Source organism: Typopeltis vanoorti, chromosome 10 (assembly GCF_054136105.1).
Source record: "Typopeltis vanoorti isolate ZY-2024b chromosome 10, IOZ_Tvanoo_1.0, whole genome shotgun sequence".
NCBI lineage: Eukaryota > Metazoa > Arthropoda > Arachnida > Uropygi > Thelyphonidae > Typopeltis > Typopeltis vanoorti.
In genome coordinates, this window is record NC_143558.1 from 83,583,181 (window position 1) to 83,605,367 (window position 22,187).

The following is a 22,187-nucleotide window of genomic DNA, read 5'->3' on the forward strand; positions in this document are numbered from 1 at the left end:
CCTGATGGAGTGGTGAGAGCGAGAACGGTCAGTGAGTTCAAGGAGTGGTATGATAGACTTTGTGTTTCTTAGGTGGAACCTCCCCTCGATGAGGCTTGATAGACTTTATGTTTCTCAGGAAACATGCTTGCTTCAACCGTGTCACTATAAATTTGAATGTTTTAAAAAAAGCACTGATTTACTTCACCATCCAAACTTAAATTAGAACAACTGCCTTTTGATATCTAAAATGTGGGAAAGTTTTATTCTAATTACACATCACTAAAGGGTTTTTTTTTTAAATAGAGTTAATAATTAATAATTCAATGTTTCCTCAGTTATACCATTATACAGGGTGTTCGGGATAAATTTGACATATTTATAATTAATTATATTTTTCCGTAAGTTACATGTATTAACACACACTTCTCTTCATTTAAAAGTTTGGACCCTTCTTCATTCATATACAAGATGTCAGAAAGGATGGATAGCTGGAACCCACCTGAATCATGGAAGAGAATAACTTGTATCATGATGATTCGTGCCCGCCATCAAAATAAGGATATTACGACTGCTGCCCAATGCTCCCTGAATACAGTAAAAACAATCAGGCATGAACTAGAGACTTGCAATGGTGACTACGAGGATGTAGCAAGAAGAAAGATCCCTAGCAGACGATCTGATTGCGTTCGTACAGCAGAATTCCTCGCAAATCTGCAGGAACAGGTGTTGAAGAACCCTGGCATTGGAATTCGGGCTTTGTTCGTGGAGTTGCTAACTGTAGTCAAGCCCTGGATAACAAGGGTAGCCAATGGTAGGCCATATGTATGGCAGCAGGATTCGGCCCCTTGCCACACCTCTGGGAAAAGTCAAAAATGGTTGTCTGAAAATTTCTACGACTTCACCAGTCCAAATGTTTGGCCTCCAAACTCCCCAGACCTTAACCCCATGGATTATTTTGTATGGGGCGCAGTTGAAAAAGACACCAATTGCACTTCCAGTAATACAAAAGCCCAGTTAATGGATAAAATTAAAACAGTTTTTGCGGCCCTTCCCAGGGAGACTGTAGCATCAGCTTGTTCGAGGTTCCGAAGCAGAATTGAAGCTGTGATCGATGCTAATGGTGGTTATTTTGAGTAAATCTTGTTGATAGTATTGTAATTAACTCTGCCTGTAATGTTTTTTTGTCAATTCATTAAATTTAATAGATACAAAGAAGATTTTCTTTTTCCTTACGAAACTGTCAAATTTATCCCGAACACCCTGTATTGCTTTATGTATAACATCATGTGACTCTTTTAATTCAATCCATTGTTCACATTCTACCTTATAATTAACTACTGTTGCCAGTGAAGATGGCCTGTAATATTCAGGCTGAAATATATGGCTTTAAATAAATATTATGACATATTTCCTTGTATTTTTTGTGTGAATTAAAGAAACATGTTATGGCACAAGTATCTCTTAAAGAACAAGTACTTGCTACCTCAACAGGCAAACCGTTCCACTCACTGTTCTGTAAAATAAAAACTTAGCTGTTTGTAATGTTTATAATAATTTTAGAGAACTTTAAATCAAGAATTATATTGTCATTTTCCATGTAACACTACTATATTGAAGTACAATAAATGGTGTTTATTAGACACATGCATTCACTAGATTAAATACTATTTTTATTACTATTATTATTATTGCAAATATTTCAACTAGGTGCAGGAGAAGCTAGAACAATGAATGTTAATCCTATTTACAGAGCTGAGCGATGTGCGAGAGTGCCACCTTATGGGTGGTTACAAAATAAAATAAGATTATAATTAACACCAAATATAAAATTAAGTGATATGAAATTTAAAAAATGTAGATAATTAATTGAATGACATAGTGTTAGATCTGAAACGGGCTACCTCACTCTAAATTAGGTTACCCTTCCAGAGTCTAACAGTAAACATAAATTAAATAAGCATACTTATCATTTAGCACAGTGTGACCATATTTTTATAGGAAATAACATCTTGCAAATTAAATTTAGAACTGTTTAAAATGAAGTTAATGTATTTATATATCAAATGTAAATTTAAGTCAACAAAACGGGACAGTTATAAGAGAATTTTTCAGTAATATTCTACAAGTAAAAGAATGCCAATAATTCAGCAGGATGGGGCAAAGGGCGCCAAAACACTACAAGAGCAGCGTAAGCGCCCGTGGGTGTAACATCTGAGAAAATTTCATGATACATACATTCCCAGAATTAGAAATCCCCATATGGGGATCAGTGAGGTCACCCAGTCGGGGACCAATCGGCAGGATGATAAGAGAAATCAAACTCGGAAAGGTGGCGCTCTTGGGGAACGTATAAAACCCACAACACGGAGAACCCCCCCCGTTTTGTTTGTTCCTGAATATTCTCACCATGTGCTACAAGTGTTCATCGTGGTTCAGTTCTTATTTTTAAGAGCTGACCTTCGAGAAGTTCCAGCATGTCACCACCACAGAGCACGGCAAGATCGAACATAGGCCGTCAATGAGAAGAAGCATTGACGTAAATCCATAGCAAAGAAACAGCGTCCGATTCAGGAAGAGCATGTGAATCCCACGTGGCGGTAGAATCAAGATAGCCAGAATCTTCACAAAGAAGAAAGGAAGGACGGAGAGAAACTGAAACAGTGTAGATAAGTACTTTCATATGTTCTAGCCCCTTTTAGAGAAATTGACTGTATGGAAAAGAGTTTATTTCAAATATGTGATAAAAGGAAGTATGAAGAATTGAAATTTATGTGAATAACTCTATACCTTTGAACTGAATTTTAAGAACTATTAGTTTATTAGATATTTTGTCGTGATCCACTCGAGAGAAAATATTAAAGTGCAAAATGTCTAGCTGGCCTAATGAGTTGTAAACTAAAATGTCAAATAAGTTGAGAAAATTGAATTGTAAAGATTTAGAAATCAATGTTTAATTTTAAGTATGAGAGAGTGAGAGGAAAGTAAGAGTTTAACTTAGTATTAATAATTGTTTTGTTCCTGTATTATATTAAATAATGAATTCATTAAAATTGTTTGATACCTTTCATGCCTGTATTTCTGTCAATACTGATTGACCCTGACCCTTCATAAAATTTCGAACCTGTGATCATATATGTGCGCAAGGATATCTCAAATAAGAGAGAAAAGGGGCACGACTGCAAATAAACTAGAAAGCCTAAGGCTTCTGAATTGTAGTAAATGATATTAGTAGCACCTGATACCCTATAACTATCCTTAGGCTGAGTTAAACTCTACCCTCTACCCCAGGCTGGCGCAGTAAATAAATTTGCATGAGTGAATAAGGATAGCTTATAGCGATCAGGGAACAGGTATTTCTGGGCACCCAAAAAAAAAAAGAGAAATTTGCTAGATAAGCGATAAGATCACATATTCAAGTAAGATAGACGACTTAGGGATACATGAAGTTAAAGATAGCAGATAGAAGCTAAAGTATATATAAGAAAGTAAATCACGCAAAGAAAATAAAAAGGGATAAAGATAAAAGATATAACAGTGAGCAAGGGTAGAAACGTAACAATGGTGCAGACCCGACGACACACAAAATATAACAATAGCATTATATTAAAAAAAAAGGGGGGGGGGAAACAGTATTGCTTGCCATTTATGATGATGAGACTCTCCCAAATCTTGGCAATAGAGAGACATTCATTCTGATTTAAGTTTGGACAGTGTTGACGTGCTTCAGCACACTCTTTAAATAACCACTCAAACCTAAACCTGCACCATTGTAAAAGGTGAGTATTGGAACAGTGGATATTGTGGTCAGTGACCACTCCATGCTGATCAAGGCCAGATTGTTCAGGCTTATTGTTGTTGATATGAGATTGGTATTCTTGTAGTCATTTTCTGAAAGAACATCCTATTTGTTCAAAGTACGAGTGGAGGCAGCCACACTGAACTTAGTAAACAGCAAAGGGGGGGGGGCTGTTTATCTTTCATAAATGGTAACCAAGAGGAGATTTTGTTGATTGGGAAAAATGTTTCAACTGAATTGCATCTTTTCAGAATCACTGTACAGCTTTAGGCCTCTTGGGGATAGGCTTGTAAGTATCCAAAATGTGTTTAAACTTCCTTGAGCATTGGATGGTACTCAATTCTTGTTAGAGAGCTTGGGAATTGGAGCATTACTCTGTTGAGCAAAGATTTGAAGATGCCTATTTTTTAAGATGAATGATATGCTGAATACCTGTGAAGGTAGGTTTAAGGTGAACAGAAGGGGTACAGGAAAGGGGAATGGGGAATGTCCCAGAAGACTAATTTTCCATCCTTCTCTTTTTCCATGGTGAAGCTGATGTTTGGGTGATGGCTGTTGATTTTGGTCAAAAAGGTAGACAGAAATGCTTCTGGCAAACACATCACCTACATATCATACCCAAAAAGAAGGTTGAGGTTGTGTTAAAGAGAACAGGAATTCCTTAAGATGCTCTAAGTAGAAATTGCCAAGTGCAGATGACAAGGGACTTCCTGTAGTGGTTCCTTCAGTTTGTTTGTAGAATTGGTTTCTGCAGATGAAATAACCTGAGTGCATGACAAAATCAAACAGTTCAATTATGTCTGGAGGAAACACCTCTGATAACAGTTGGAAAGCATCAGCCAGAGGTAACTAGATAATAAAGACTGAATATCATAGCTGACCATGATGTCTGGAGGCAAAAGGGTTAGGTTTTTATTTTTGTCAGAAATTCTGATCAGGCTCATGTATGTGGCTAGTATGGGAGTTTAAAAGATGAGCTAGAAATTTGGCTAAATGATAGGCAGGAGTGTCTATGCAGTCAACTATGAGTCTGAGTGGAACTCCTTCCTTATGGATTTTTGTAAGCTATAGAAATGTTGGGTTCTTCCAACATGGGTCTTCAATTTTTTCCTTCAACAAATCTCCTTTTGGTTACCATCCACGAAAGGTAAACAGCCCTCTCTCTCCCTCCCTGGTGTTTATCAGGTTCAGTAAGTTTGTCTGTTTGTACTTTGGACAAACAGGATGTTCTGTTGAAAAATGACTACAAGAACACCAATCTTATATCAACAACATTAAAAAATCTGGTCTTGCTCAGCATGGATTGGATACTAGCAGAATATCCTTTGGTTCAGTGCTTGCCTTTTACATTGGTACAAGGAGTTTAGGTTTGAGGGGTTATTTAAAGAGTGCTGAAGCACTTCAACACCACCCAAACTTAAATCAGAATGATTGCCTCTCTATTGCCAAAATTCAGGAGAGTCTAATCCTCATAAATGACAAGCAATAGTGCGTTCCTCTCCCTCACTTCTTTTTTTTTTTTTACAATCAAGACAAGCCTTATAAACTCAATGAGCTGTCATACACATCTCTTCGATTTTATAAATCTTCTCTGGATTGTAAAAAAAAAGGGGGGGGGAGTATTATTGTTTGCCATTTATGAGGCCCTTTTTCTTTTTTAATATAATGATATATCATTCAATAAATTATCTAAATTTTGCAAATTTCATATCAATTTTCACATATCACAATTTTATATTTGGCTTTAATTATAATCTTATTTTATTTTGTAACCACCTTTAAGGTAGAACTCTGGCATGTGGCTCAGTTCTGTAAATAGGATTAACATTCTTTGTTTTATCTTCACGTTGTGATTATGCTGATGCACTGATGATAGCTAGTTAGTTTCTAGTCAAAATATTTGTGATAATAATAATAATAATAATAATAATAATATATATATATATATATATATATATATATATATATATATATATATATATATATATATATATATATGTATTCTTGATCTTCTACTCGGTTGTAATTATACATTTTAAAGAATAAATTTTAAATGACTTTAAACCGAGATAAAATATTGAATTTTAATGATAATGATACAACTAGTTTCAGCCTTTTACAGCCTTCTTCAGGTATCCACTAAAGATGGAACACAGTAATAAAAATTGAAGTTACAAAAAACTGAGAATTACAGGCAAAAAATGCAATACATAATCGACACAAAAACGTTGTATTTTTCAAGTCGTTCTATCTAACGTGCTATTGTTTGTTGTATGCGTGCTTGCAGGTTCTTGTGAGCATCAGCATTGAACAACTGCAGTATGGCTATCCGGGATGTTATAACTCAAATTGCTGTTCAGATGTTAAGGTTTAAGGAGGATTTCTCTGGACTCCACAATTTTCCTTTCAAACTCATCACTACAGCGAAAAATGTTTTCAGATTTATCCCAGCAAACTGAGTGACTCTGTAGATCGTCATGATGGTTATTAGAGAAAAGAACATGACTGGATAGCGCAGATGCATATGATCTTTTATAGGAGAAGTCTCTCTCTCATGCTCCTCAATACGCAGTTCAACAGATTTGTTAGTCTGTCCAAAATAAGGAATATTACAGTTGCACCATAACTTGTAAACACCTGGATATTTCAGGTTATGATGAATAGGCTTCGGATGGCTTATAAAAGAACGGACTTTAGGGAGTGTAGTGAAAAACGTCCTGATGTTGTATTTTTTAAGGACTTTAGCCAATATGTTGGAGACTACTGTAAGGTATTGAGATGCTACCTTTAAAACCAGTAGTTTCTGTAGTACGCTGCCTAGGAGGATCCAGAAGAAATTTCTTAATTGTTTTTTCAGAATATCCATTCTGTTTAAAGATAAGAGAAAGTTGTTCAATTTCTTTTTGTAGTTCATCTGGTTCATTTAAAAGAGATCGTGCTCTGTGTCCTAAGGTAGAAATAGTTCCGAGCTTTTGTGGTGGAAAGTGATGAAATTGACAGTGCAGATATCTGTTAGTATGAGTTGGTTTTCGGTATATAGAGATTTTAAATCTATCAGAGCATCGTGTAAGAATTACATCCAGGAAAGGAAGACAGTTATTTCATTCTAGTTCGGCAGTGAATTTTATATTAGGATGCTGGTTGTTAAGATGTTGAAGGAAATCCATGAGAGATGTGTGTCCGTGACTCCATATAATGACAATGTCATCAACATAACGTCTCCAAAGTTTCGGCTTAAATGAGAAGGACGATATGGCTTTTGTTTCAAAATTTTCCAGGAAAATATTTGCTAGAACTGGGGATAAAGGGCTGCCCATTGCTAGGCCTTCGTTTTGTTTGTAAAAAAGTTAAACATTTTTAGCAAACATTTTCCTGGAAGATTTTGAAACAAAAGCCATATCGTCCTTCTCATTTAAGCTGAAACTTTGGAGACATTATGTTGACGACATTTTCATTATATGGAGTCACGGACACACATCTCTCATGGATTTTCTTCAACATCTTGACAACCAGCATCCTAATATAAAATTCACTGCCGAACTAGAACGAAATAACTGCCTTCCTTTCCTGGATGTAATTCTTACACGATGCTCTGTTTGATTTAAAATCTCTATATATTGAAAACCTACTCATACTAACAGATATCTGCACTGTCAATCTCATCACTTTCCACCACAAAAGCTCGGAACTATTTCTACCTTAGGACACAGAGCACGATCTCTTTTAAATGAACCAGATGAACTCCAAAAAGAAATTGAACAACTTTCTCTTATCTTTAAACAAAATGGATATTGTGAAAAAACAATTAAGAAATTTCTTCTGGATCCTCCTAGGCAGCGTACTACGGAAACTACTGATTTTAAAGATAGCATCTCAATACCTTACAGTAGTCTCCAACAAATTGGCTAAAGGCCTTAAAAAATACAACATCAGGACGTTTTTCACTACACTCCCTAAAGTCCATTCTCTTATAAGCCATCCGAAGCCTATTCATCATAACCTGAAATATCCAGGTGTTTACAAGTTATGGTGCGACTGTAATATTCCTTATTTTGGACAGACTAACAAATCTGTTGAACTGCATATTGAGGAGCATGAGAGAGACTTCTCCTATAAAAGATCACATGCATCTGTGCTATCCAGTCATGTTCTTTTCTCTAATAACCCTCATGAAGATCTACAGAGTCACTTAGTTTGCTGGGATAAATCTGAAAACATTTTTCGCTGTAGTGATGAGTTTGAAAGGAAAATTGTGGAGTCCAGAGAAATCCTCCTTAAACCTTAACATCTGAACAGCAATTTGAGTTATAACATCCCGGATAGCCATACTGCAGTTGTTCAATGCTGATGCTCACAAGAACCTGCAAGCACGCATACAACAAACAATAGCATGTTAGATAGAACGACTTGAAAAATACAACGTTTTTGTGTCGATTATGTATTGCATTTTTTGCCTGTAATTCTCGGTCCTTTGTAACTTCAATTTTTATTACTGTGTTCTACTTTTAGTGGATACCTGAAGAAGGCTGTAAAAGGCTGAAACTAGTTATATCATTATCATTAAAACTTAATATTTTATCTCGGTTTAAAGTCATTTAAAATTTATTCTTATAAATGTGTGTGTGTGTGTGTGTGTGTGTGTGTGTGTAATAAACTTTATGATATCACAGATGCCATAGTGAAGGAATACTCGGCAATGGTGCCATTTGTCAAGGATGCCAGTGACAGGATTACAGAGCCCTTCAAGCCCATGCTGTTATAAAACATGTAAATTATACACATGGTCATAAGTTATTTTAAAAAAATATGCATGTAGTGTTTTGCACTTTTTGTATAAGCAGGTAGGCTGTCAAAATCATACTGAAAATAACAGTACATCATCAGTATGTGAAAACAACAAGCAAATCAGAGAACAGAAATACGAATACATACACCGATAGGTTTACCAGTTAAAAACAGTTGCCACATGTTAGAAATTAATATTAATAAATAATATTAAAACTATTTTTAATGTTGTTTAAGTTAAGGGATATTACATCCCATATCGTTCCTTAGCCGAATAAGAAACTCAAAGAGTTTCATGCCGAATATAGTAGAAACTATATAAAGTTCGGCGATTCCAAGCGTAAGCAAGTACCTGGATACTGCAGCAACTGACCCTTAAGGTAGTGCAAGCTGAGGCAACTCATGTCTAAGGTGGAGCAAGCTCCGATCACTATTCTTGATATTTATTCATAATGTGAACTTAGGTCCTAGGAGCTGTATTACTGTTCTACATTATGTTCTATGATATGGGATGTAATTTCCCTTGACTTAAACAAGTCATATGTCGCCGAATTGAAGTCTTTGGCTCTTCATATATCTAATATTTTTAATGTTTTCATAAAATGAGAATCTCCCAGACTTTTTTTTTATTGTTTTTTTTTGGGGGGGGGGGGGATAATTATTCCAATTCAGGTTAGGCCAATGTAAAAGGGCTTCACAACTTTTTTTGAAAATACATTCGTATTTAAAACTGCTTTTATGGAGAAGACAAACTCCATTCCACTGGGTACTGTGTTCAGTGTCCATACTATGCTGTGCCAGACCAGACTTTTGAGGTTTCACATATTCAATGTAGTATTCATGTCCATTAATCCTTTATTCCACAGAATGTGTCCTGTTGCTCAACGTATGACAAGGCCATGTGACAGGCTCTCATTCAAAAATGGGCTCTCAAACCTTCTTGAGAAAAGGCTAGGATTGTCAGGACGCTCTCTCCTTGCCGGGTGCATACAGTATCCCCTGCCAGTGTGGAACTCAATATTTCAGAAAGATAGGATGGATTACCTTGGTCAGGAAAGAACAACACGAAAAACATATCTGAAACAGACAGACCAAAAAGCAGGTTCTCACAACATGCTTTGGAGAAAGACCACCTCGGAAGATGGAAGAAAGCCAGGAAACTTCATAAATTCCAGTTTAAATCACAGAAACTTCTTCCTGGAAGCAGTACAAGGACTACAGAATCTGGGTAACTGTAACAGAACTGACAGTATGACCTTGAATAGATTTTGGTATACTGCCCTATCTACCATCAACATTAATAACAGGAATCACCACAAGTCATTTTGTTTTGTATCTTCACTGAGTGTGCATTGTTAAAGTGCCTTTGATAATGCTAACTTGAGCTAGCAAAACATTGGCTTCATGAAGTTTCTGTTCCAGAAACTTCTACATGAAACTGGAGTTTTTGTCTCAAGCCACTTTCTCTTTATTGACTGACTTGGTATGCTTCCTGGATGACCATGTCTAAAATATTGGGCAGGAGTTTTGAATGAATCAGTGCAAACCTTTTCCAGCGTGATTTCTGAACACAGTCACAACAGGTATCTGGATCTGGAGAGCAGTAACAGTAGTGTGACCATGTTAAGGAGAAGTCCCTGAGATCTTCCTACTTGGAGTTGATGTATGCTAAAGCATATGAGGTTGAGCATATGTCCTACCCAGCTAAATTATCAATAAACAACTGGTTATTCCTCTTCAAATTATCTCCAGTATTAAGCAGGCATTTTTTATCCTGCAAAACTGGCCAGAAGAACACATGCAATTAACAAACATAAATACATTGGGCTCATAGCTTTAGCTGCTTTGGCCATAACTCAAAAACAATCTGATATTAATCAACGAGACCTGCAGTGCAACTAATCACCTGCATTCTTCCAGTGTCCCATCAGATACCATTCCCTGATGCTTTTTCATCTGCTACCCCTTATCCATGTCACTAGCTTAATATTCAACCCCCATTTGCTCCAGTTTACCCACTTGAGAATCAAAGACCATGTGGTATCTTATCATGTGTCTTTGTTAAGTTCAGCAGTATCATTGTGTAGTCATTTTTATTGTCTAATATGATTGCCACTTTGCTGTTGAAAATGAGTCATTTACTAAGTCATCTTCTCCACAAAACTATTCACTTCCCATTCTACTCCTTTCAGCCTTCCTGAATTGAGCTTTAACAAATTTTTCCGGTACCTTAATAATCTTTCCCAAGATACTAACCAGTCTGTATTTTGTAATGGAGCTAAATAATCTGCAAATAGCAAACAATCTTGTCCTCTTCACTCCCTTTGACTTAAAAAATATTATCCATAAGCAGGGCTAGTTTTCTCCCACCTTCTCTTAATATACTTGCAGATATTCCATTTATATCCTACTGCTATGTTCTCATTGAGGATTTGTAAAATTTTGTGTATCTCATTTATTTATCTAACTTTTCATTTTCTATTCCCATCATCATTTGTCATATTATTTCCACCTGGATGATAAACTCAGTAATTCAGACATTTCTTTTTGCTTCTGTCATAATCACTCTCAAATTTATATTCCATAAAATTGCTCTTTCAATTTTATTTCCATTAGGTAAAGTGTAAAATCTCGTGTAATAAGTTATTCCATAACTTACCGACTTTACTCGATTTTACAAGGGTCTCAAATCAGAATATTGCATAAATTATAATGTAAAGTAATGTAAAATATTAATGAAAAATCAGTTGTATTGTATAATATGTATGATTTAATGTTATCTGTTTCTCTAAATTACTTAGGGAATTGAAACAACGTAGATCCAAATATAAATTAAATTATACTTTAATTAATATTTCCGATATTTCGGCAATGTCACATTGCCATTTTCAAAAGGAACTTACAAAAAGGCAGTTGCACACAGGTACTAACAATACAGTAACTGAGAATGAAGATATGAAGCTATCGTTCTCCTAGAAGTCCTGATGGTGCCCTCTGGCGGGCTAAGTAGGCGTTCTTGGCCGTTGGGCTGAAGGTCTGCTGATGTATGCCTCCCAAATTTGGGGCAGTCGCATACAACCAAATTTGTTGAGGTACGGAGAGTTTCTTAGGGCAGAGGCTGATTCCATAAATAATCTTTCGTATTTATATTTGCTCCGGTGTATTACTGTAGCTTTCTTCCACCGTATTCTGTGGCGAGTATCCAGAGCATGGTCTGCAAGACCAGAATGGCTATACTTGTAAAACCGGATGTAGTCCTTGTGTTCAGAAATTCTGATATTCGCTGTCCTGCCTGTTTGGCCAAAGTACGACAGTTTACAACTGCAAGGGACCTGGTATACACCAGGTAGGTCTAGGGGAAGTGGTTGGTCTTTGGTAGAGCGGATAAGGGATGCCAATTTTCTGTAAGGCTTGTAACAGGAGGTGAGGTCATGTTTTTTTAGAATTTTGGTAATTTTTTCTGAGGTGCCTCGGATGTAGGGAATGGTGATGGATTTAGAGTAATCTTTTTTGTGGAGGGGGGAGGAGGGGGGCTGTGGTTTGTAGGTTTTAATATTTTTTGGATTTTTTTTGGGGGGGTAGCCATTGGCTGAGAAAGTGTTGAGGATGTGATTTAGTTCAGTGTTAAGGGCTATGTCGTTAGAACAGATTAGTTTAGCCCTGTTGTATAGTGTTTTTACCACTCCATTTTGTTGTGAGGGGGGGGGATTATTGGTGGATGTATCTGCCTGTATGGGTGGGTTTTCTGTAAACTGAGAAAACCAAAGTTCCATCAGGCTGGCAGGTGACTAGTGTGTCTAGGAAAGGGAGGCAGTTGTTTTCCTCTTTTTCCAGGGTGAACTTGATTCTGGCGTGTTGGTTGTTTAAGTGTGTAAGGAAGGAGAGGAGTGTTTCAGAGCCATGTGGCCAAATAGCGAACACATCATCAACATAGCGAAGCCATATAGTTGGTTTTTGTGGGGCAGAGGCTAAGGCTTTTTCCTCAAAGGTCTCCATAAAGAAATTGGCCAAGGGTGGGGAGAGTGGTGAGCCCATGGCTGTCCCCTCTATTTGTTTGTAGAATTTTCCCTGCCAAACGAAATAGCCTGAGTGCATTGTGAACTGAAATAGGGCTGAGATATTGGGAGAAAACTTAGCTTGGATTAGCTCTAAAGTTTCCTTGAGTGGGACATTTGTGAATAAGGAGGAGACGTTGAAGCTGACCATTATGTCAGTATGTTGGAGTGTAAGGTTTTCTATGCTGGCTTTGAAGTGGGCTGAGTTTTTTATGTGTGATGGTGTGTTGCCAGTATAGTGTGTGAGCTCTTTGGCCAAATGTTTAGCTAATTTGTATGTGGGGGAATCAATGCCATCCACTATGGGACGTAATGGCACATTTTCTTTGTGTATTTTTGGGAGTCCGTAAATACGGGGGGGTATAGAGTTAAACGGTTTTAATCTGTTGGTAACTTCTACAGGCCAAGAAGTGACTTTCTTAAGGAGCCTGTGAAGTTTTCTAATTTGTGAGTTGGTGGGGTTGTAATTGATAGGGAGGTAAGTAGCCCGATCTAATAGAAGAGCATTCAGCTTACCTTTGTAGTCCTTTTGGTTAAGTACTACAGTTGCATTTCCCTTATCCGCTTTGGTGATAACTAATTCTTTATTATTTCTCAATTCCTGTAGGGCTTTAAATTCCTTGTTGGATATATTGGTTTTGGGTGGTTTTGCTATGGAAAGGACACAAGCTACTTTCCCAAGATACTAACCAGTCTGTATTTTGTAATGGAGCTAAATAATCTGCAAATAGCAAACTATCTTGTCCTCTTCACTCCCTTGGACTTTAATTTATATTCGGATCTACGTTGTTTCAATTCCCTAAGTAATTTAGAAATGCATAACCAACGTATAAGCTTGTCTACGAGAATTAATGTTATCTGTAAAACTATTGTGTTCAAAACAAAGGAGAAGGATTATTCTTTGAAATGAGTCAGCAAACAATTTGCCCAGATTAATAGAGAACAAAAGAAAAGGAAAAGGTCACAGGGACTTGCAAAAGTTGAAAAAACATCAAGAACAAAAGACCTCAAAAAAAAAAAAAAAAAATGGGTGTAAAAATGATGTCAGCACGCCTGGGGATAGGCATGAAATTTGCGGAGGAAAAGACAAAGAACAGAAAGGATATTTAAGAGACCTAGTGAGTAGGAAACGACCTTCACTTGTTCTCCAGGAGTCCGCTCATTCTCTAGGGGGTTCACCTGTTTGCTAAGGTTCCCCGGAGTTCCCGAGTATTCCGAGAAATTCCGAAGTTGCCGTGTTTCTCCACAACCACCAGCACCTGTGGAGAGGAACCAATGGAAAAGTCTCGAAAGTGAAGTCCAAGTCTCCCCAGTAATTTATTCATAAGGAAAGATATTGTTCATTCCTTGCATTAAGATGCTATTAAAGATAGCTGAATTTCTGTGACATTCGAGTGAGAACAAGAAGTATCCTAATCAACACAACGAACGGAATGAGATGTCCTAACAGAACCTTCGTTTAATATAATGGACTTTTGTAAAGGAAGGTCCATGAGTTGCTGTAATATATTGATATTCTTGTCTTACAGATATGTGCAACTGTGTGAAGGTATGAAATAAGTGTTTGTCTTAATTATGTATAACACGTGTTGTGTAATAGAGTAATGTATAGAATGCATATGATAGTGTATGTTATATAATAGAATGTGATAATCAGGGTTTAGATAAGCTAGGAAGAATAGCCATAACATATTACTTGTGTATCATGTACTTACATTTTTTTGTTAAATAAACGACTTGTTAAACAACACGCTAATCTGATTATTGCTAGTGCACTATCTCGAAAAAAATTACGAACCTGTGTGCTGATAGGATATTGCCACAACTAGCTTAAGTGTTAAGTAAAATAAATAGAAACTTCTGTTATAGCTATGAGCCCTTGCATTGCCGATATTCCAAATTTAAATCCCTCACTCTCGGAAATTCAGTCTGGTTGGTGCAGTCAAAAAACAAATAAATTTTGCCAACCTGAAGAGCTTAATGGACTGCATAAGTCACAGACGTATGGCTGGCAACAATTGAATTAAAGTCAGGTCATACTTACAATATAGGATTAAGGCAAGGAATAAAAGGGGGGAAACATAAATTTGGCATAAGTAAAGAAGAGACATAAAGGAGAAACTTTAGCTCTATGTAGTATACAAGGAATAAAAGGGGGGAAACATAAATTTGGCATAAGTAAAGAAGAGACGTAAAGGAGAAACTTTAGTTCTATGTAGTATAGTTCTATGTAGTATATATGTATACACAATAATTAAATTAAAAATTAAAGTAAAGACAAATTTTACAAATGCTGCAGCCAATGTGGATATAAAACATAACCACATTTTTATAAAAGAACTCTGGATTTCCTTTTGGCTTGCTAATCTAATTTCCTCTCATAATTTGGTTTTGTTTTCCACCAGTCTTGTTTCTAGTGTGCATTGTACTGATCATGCACTTGGTAATCATGATTATCCTGACTCTCCTTATTCCTTTTGCAGATAGTTTTATACATCTCAAGCTGAACCATGTTGTTCACCCACTGAACTCCCATCTGATTTATCATTCTCATTCAGGGACTGCATTCTAATATCTCTTCCTTTTCTGTGTCTGTCTTAGAAGACAAATTGGGAGTTGAGGAGGTATATGCATTGAATATGCTTCCCGTTTCATACACCATAGTATATGAAATGGAAGGGCAACCAAGCTCATCTACTGCAAATGTCTAAGTTTAAGAGGCTATCCTGTGTATCCCTCTAGTGCACTGAAAATCTGAAAGAATGATTGCATAACAGTTCCAAGTTTTTGTTTACTTTTTTTTTTAAATGTATCATAAGAAAACCTTTCAGCTTTTAAACTGAACTCATTAACATTGCATCAATTTATTCCTTACATTCCTATACAGGCAGTGCCATTTGTTTTCAGTTTGTTATTTCAGTGATTAAAGAAAATGTATTTCATTTTAGTATTTTCATTATATATTTTATTATTTTCATAGTATTATCAGTATAAAATAGTAAACTTTATTATGTCATGACTGCCATTAAAAATTTGTGTAAAATAGTTAATTATTTTATTTATTTCCTTAGGTTATATTTACAAAATTGTCGATGAGCCAGCCTAGTTAGCCACATGGTTATTCTCTAGATGTATATCCAAATGGTTATACATCTATTCTCTAGCTATTGCAGGTTCAAATCCCGTCATGAGCATGGTTGTTTTTTGTGAATGTCTTTAGATGGGAGATAAATTACATTGCCAGGTGTTGAGAATCATTGTTCTCCTTACTGAAGGTGTGAATTGTCTTTGAAACAAGTTCCATGTTTGGTCTCAAGAGTAGGGTTTTCGAACTGTGTAAAAAATAAATAAAATATACAAAAAATATATGCAAAATTAATTTTAAAAAATTAGGAGGTAAAAAAATCCTTAACCTATCCACAAACATAGGTGGGAGCCACATTAAAAAAAAACTTCCTTTGTATTGATTTATTTCATTCTGAATTTGAGCAAGAATCCTCAGTAGATAAATTATTTTATTAAATTATGCTGATATTTTTAATACAAATTTGTATAGTTCATGCCATTAATTTCTAGTGGTCCTTCCTTAAGTAAATATATTTTTCTTATGATATACACAATTTACATTTGTCGCTGGATAAATTTTATTGTATTTTGTAATTCACATAGGGAAATGAGTATATGCATTTAAATAGGAGGTTAAAAGTGGCACTTATTTCCCTATGTGAGTTTGACTATTTGACTTTTGAGCTATTGTATTATCATATCCAAACATTACTTCATATTCCGAACATCTGACTACACTTTGTCAGCATGGCTTCTAAAGAAACAGTGATAGATGTGCAGCTTCAACTTTCTGTGAGAGCATAGAAATATTAATAGTAATTATCCTTTGGAATTCTGTCCCATAACCTCAGTATGTTATTTTAAGATCTAAACCATTATATTGCAGTTAGCAGTTTATATCAGAGTTAGTACAAGATGCATGTTATCAGTGGACAAGTACATGATAACATTGTATTAGCATTCTGTTTTGCTTTACATATTATTTACTCTCTTATATTGTTTATATTGATTTTATACAAATACTTGTAGGTTAGCAAAGTTACATTACCAGAAGACCCTGGACGAGATCCTCACTTCAAGGAAAGAGATATAGATTTAATGAGAATTCAAAAAGATAAGGTATGAAATTTGATTTTAAGCTTTATTCTGAACTTTGTGAATGCTGGCCATATACAGCAATCTACAATTCCTCTGGTCTTGTTAGTGATCCTTCAATTAGCCAACCCCAGCATATTGATTGACTTTTGGTACAGCACCCTGTAATTGTGCCATGTAAATATCCAACCCTTCAACTATCAAAAAGGCAAATTGTCTTTTTGATGGGGTTGGATAAATGATATATTACTGTATCATAGTTATGAATAACAATTAATAGTAATTATCAATAGAACCCTTTTAATAATTTATAAGTTTATATTATGTCTCGCTTTTTCTGCCTATCAACTTTGCAACCCACATACCTTCAACGTATCATCATATTCCACAGACCTCTCACCAGCTTGGCTACTTGTCTTTGAATCCTCTCAACCACCTTCTTACCCCCGAGAAATGCAGATGACCAAATTTGTGCATGATAGTTAAGATATGGCCAGCTCGTATCCTTATAAAGAGGAATAATAATCTACCTATCTTTAATCATTAATGTGTTTTTCAACATCTGAGCAATCCTTTGAGCTATTTTGCCAACTGTTGAAATATGCCCTCTAAACTTCAATTCTCTATCCATCGTTATCCCGTTAGCTGAGGAATTAGATAAGTACCACATCGACATAATAGGGGTGACTGAAATAAAAAGACAAAAACTGGTGAGATCTTTCTGAACAATAAATACAAAATGTTATATTCAGGTAATGACAATCAAGGAAAAGAAGGAGTTTTTGATTTGCCATAGTATTCAACACTAAATACGAGGCTAATCTTCTTGAATGGCAGGCAGTCTCAAGTAGAGTGATGTGGGCAAATATGAGAATGGGGAACTGGACAATGAGACTTATTTGTGCCTATGGTCCCACAGAAGGTTCTACTAAGGTAGAAGTGGACGAATTTTTTGATGCTTTAGAAAAAGCAACTGACACAACGAAAAAAGAAAGTTGGTCCTTGTTGGGGATCTAAATAGCAGAGTAGGAAATGATTGTCAGACATACAAAAATATTTTGGGAAAATTTGGAGAAAAGAGCAAAGCTAATAATAATGGCAAATACCTGTTGGATTTCTGCTCAGGACATGGACTGGTTATTACTAACACCATGTTCCAACATAAATATGTGCACAAATTCACATGGAGAGAAGAGGCAAGGAATAAGAAAAGTCTCATTGACTATGTTATTGTTGATAGTGATGTTTTCTCCCTGGTGCAGGACACCAGAGTGTACAGAGGATTTGAAATTGGAAGTGATTACTATTTAGTCTTGAGCAGGATAAAATTGAATTTCATATTGAAAAGAATAACATGTAAGAAAGTTTTAAAGCGAATAAAAGTTGAGCAGCTCTCAGATGTGAACTGTAGACTAAAATACACAAAGATTATTGAAGAAAAAATGAAAGAGTTTGAGAACAGGAATCAAACCCTGGAGATTCAGTGGCAAGCCTTGAAAAAAAGCCCTCATTGATTCAGCTAGAGAGGCATGTGGTGAAGTTGTGTGCAAGGATAGAAAAATTAGAACTCCATGGTGGACACAGGAAGTTAAAGAGGCAGTGAAGGAAAAGAAGAAAGCATATCAAAGGGTCCTGACAAATAAGTCAGCTTTTACTCTTACAGAATACAGAGACAAATGTAAGAAAGCTAAACATTGTGTAAAACTAGCTAAACAAAAGTCATGGGAGGACTTTGGCAAGAATATAGAAAATAAATATCAAGAAGGTGGCAAAATATTCTGGAGGTTGTTGAAGAAGCTTAGGAATGGAGAAAAGAGTGCTGTAAAAGGAGTTAGAGATGATAAAGGTGACATGAAAACGGGAGAAAAAGAAATCGTTGAAGTATGGAGTAATTACTTTGAAAAACTGCTAAATGAAACAAGCAGTGATGACAGCATAGTGGTAAAAACCACTGACCAGGCATGCAGTCAGGAATACATATCCATACTTGAAGTAAAACAAGCCATCAAAGGCTTGAAATGCAGAAAGGCAGCAGGAGTAGATGATATTTGACCAGAAATGCTGAAGTATGGTGGTATAAAAGTCTTACAGTGGCTGCACTGCATAGTTCAGAAAGCCTGGACAGAGGGACGAATTCCTGATGATTGGAGTCTCAAGTATGGGTACTTGAGAAACGGTTGAGAAGAATTGTGGAAGAAAAGCTTGGTGAAGAACAAGCTAGATTCAGGCCAAATAGAGGTTGTCAGGATCAGATCTTCACTTTACGATAAATAGTCGAGAAAGCCTGGGAATATAAAAAAGATCTGTATTTAAGTTTTGTCGATTTGGAAAAGGCATATGACAAGGTGCCAAGAGAGAAGCTATTCTATACGCTGCAGTTATATGGTGTCAATGGGGCATTATATCAAGCAATACTTTGTCTTTATTTGAGTTGTAAGTCAGCAGTTAGAATTGAAGGACGTACAGGAAGATGGTTTAATGTTAAATCTGGTGTGAGACAAGGATGTACATTATCCCCTCTGTTATTCATTATCTATATGGATCACATTATGAAGGAAAGTGGCATTAAACATGATATCAAAATTGGAGATGTTAATGTCAGCTCTTTGCTTTATGTGGATGATGTTATACTTCTAAATAAATCTGCTACAAGTCTGCAGGATTCTCTGACTAAATTGAATAACTGTTGTAATAGATATGGTATGAAGGTCAGCATTAAAAAGACAAAGACAATGAAAATAGGCAGAATCATTGAAAATGTCAACTGTGTTGTGAATGGAGAACCTGTGGAACAAGTAAAACATTTCAGCTACTTAGGCACAATTTTTAGTGAAGATGGTAAATTAAATATAGAAATAGATAACAGAATCAGCAAAGCTGGTATGGTGGGAAGTCAATTGAATAAATTCATATGGAATAAGCGAGAAATTATTCGGAACACTAAATTAGCTGTATACAAGACAGTGTTCAAACCAGTTTTAACTTATGGATCTGAGAGCTGGGTCAGAAGTAAAACACTTGACCAAAGACTAGAGACCGCAGATATGAGAGTCCTGAGAAAGATTAGAGGCATGAACAGATGACATAAGTGGCAGTATCATATTAAAAACGAGGATATTAGGAAAGAACTTGACATTGTCAGCATCCAGGAATGCGTTAGCAGAGCTAATCTCAAGTGGTATAGTCACTTAAACAGAATGGGTGAAGAAAGATTAGCAGAACAAGTGTTCTCTGCCAGGTTGGCAGGAAAACGACCCAGAAGAAGACCAAGATATAGGTGTATTGATACGTTACAAAGTGCCTTAGATGATAGAAATATAAGATCTGATAATGTTGGAGTCTTGACAAGTAACAGACTGATTTGGAGGAAAATTGTAGATAGTAAGTTAGTAATGATGTAAATTTTTTTTCATGTAGTAATATCATATCCTGTACACCCCTTGAGGGTACATGGCAGGAATTTGATGATGATATTATTTATCAACCACTCTCCTATGAATCACCTCAGACAAGAAGAAGCCCACAAAACTCCTATACCATACCATCTCTGAACGTGTGGCAAAAATTATGAAAAAATATTAACTCATGGCTACCTACCTTCTCCAAAAGACAAACTCTCACCAATGATGCTACCTGGCATATACAAAGCCATGTTCATGTAAATTGTCTTACTAATGGACAAACAGAAAGATCTATAAATAAATGTATCTCTGAACATCAAGACCACATCTGTCTCATAAACCCCATAAATCTGGCCTTGCACAACATGGAATTGAAAACGCTAACCACAGGATCCACTGGAATAACGCTAAGCTACTACATAGATCTCTATATGAACATGAATGTTTATATAAAGAAAGTGTTGAAGCCAACTGTTGAAATATTAATAAGAAGAATTAATAAGAAGTAAGGCTTCATAGACCTAATCTTAATTGAAATGACTGTCTCACTATTCCTAAAGTTTGGGATGTTATCCTCAATTGTATTAAATAAATTTAGCTGTTATATTTTAATTTAAGTAGTTTGAATTTCAGCCCATCATTTTTAAGCCATGAACATGCGACTGCATATGTAGAGAGAGATTCCAATCTAAGCATGCACACTGCAGTTTTTTCATTCAATTCCTATTATTTCTTCGAAAATTGTATTGATGATGTCTTATGATACATAAGATGAAATATTTACATAATAAGAAAGTTATATACTGTGGCATATGTGTTACTTTATAGTTAACTCAGACTTTACTGCATCTTCCTTTGTTTCCCCCCCCCCACACACACACACACACAATACTTGTAGTTACTCTGATTTTGCACTTTCAACCTCTCACTGAATAATGCTCTCTCCAAACATCTGACTCTAAAACCATCCAAACACAGTCCATCATATATATATATATATATATAAGACCTTTTGTCCATCAAATTCACTTCATATATCTATAAACTGCACACCAGTCATCCTGCACTATCTTCTCATTATCAATCATGGTCCTTCTCTATTTGACCCAGCACACCAAGGTAGTAGACTCACAATCTTTATTTTCTCACTCTTCTTTTTGACTTCTATCAGAACTCTTTTGTATCGTCTCTCATTGCATATTTCTCACCTTTTAATCATTTGTGCCCGCTAAAACAATGAATTCTTTCACTTATTCCCTTTGCAAACTGACAGCTTCACAGCTTCAATGATATCCTTGATCTTTGCATCTGGGAAACATTCCTTCATCACTTTCTTATTAAGTACACATCTTATCATTGAATCTCCATATAATACCTTCTCCTTACTTCCAGTTTCTTGCACTTTCATACTTTTGCCATTCTCTTTTTCTTTCATTTTCTTTCCTGCTGTACCACAAACCAGTCTTTTCTCCAGTTGCACTCTTTCAGAGGATGCTTCTGAAAAAGTTATCTTTGAAAGATGACATTTTCAAAATGATACTGAAAAATAATTTGTTTTTCATATTAAATCACCATTGTTCTAGCTTACATTTTGTCCTGTGAAGGACTCTGCATAAGTGTACTATTCACTCTTCACTGTCACCTCATTATCCACATTACTTTCAGCCACTTCTTTCATATTTTCTCTCATATTTTGCCCACTTTCATTCACTCTTTCCACATTCTCTACAACACTTTTACTATCCTGCCTTATATCATTAATATTAGTTACTTACTCTTGCACTTTCACACAACTCGCATTTCTTGCTTGCACACAAAACATTTCTGATACACTTGCTATCTTACCATAAACCATTCATTCTTGGAAATGAATGCAGAGAATGCACTTTACTTCATACAAAATCCCTCAGTGAACAAAGAATCCTTGTCCACCAGTTTCCTTGTATGCATCGATGCTATGAAAGTGTTATCTTTTTGGATGATGTGATGTATTTAAATTCATAAATG

The 22,187-nt window shown here is 35.8% G+C and overlaps 1 protein-coding gene across 2 annotated transcripts in view; it reads left to right on the forward strand.

Annotated features, from left to right (window-relative positions):
• Positions 1-22,187, forward strand: part of LOC150102550 (cytoplasmic dynein 2 light intermediate chain 1) — a 372,826-nt gene that overhangs the window by 331,662 nt on the left and 18,977 nt on the right. For both annotated transcript variants that reach the window (XM_090398816.1, XM_090398815.1), the window contains one exon: positions 16,714-16,803. In XM_090398816.1, the coding sequence (XP_090254942.1) occupies positions 16,714-16,803 (90 nt within the window). The remainder of the gene's footprint in view (positions 1-16,713; positions 16,804-22,187) is intronic.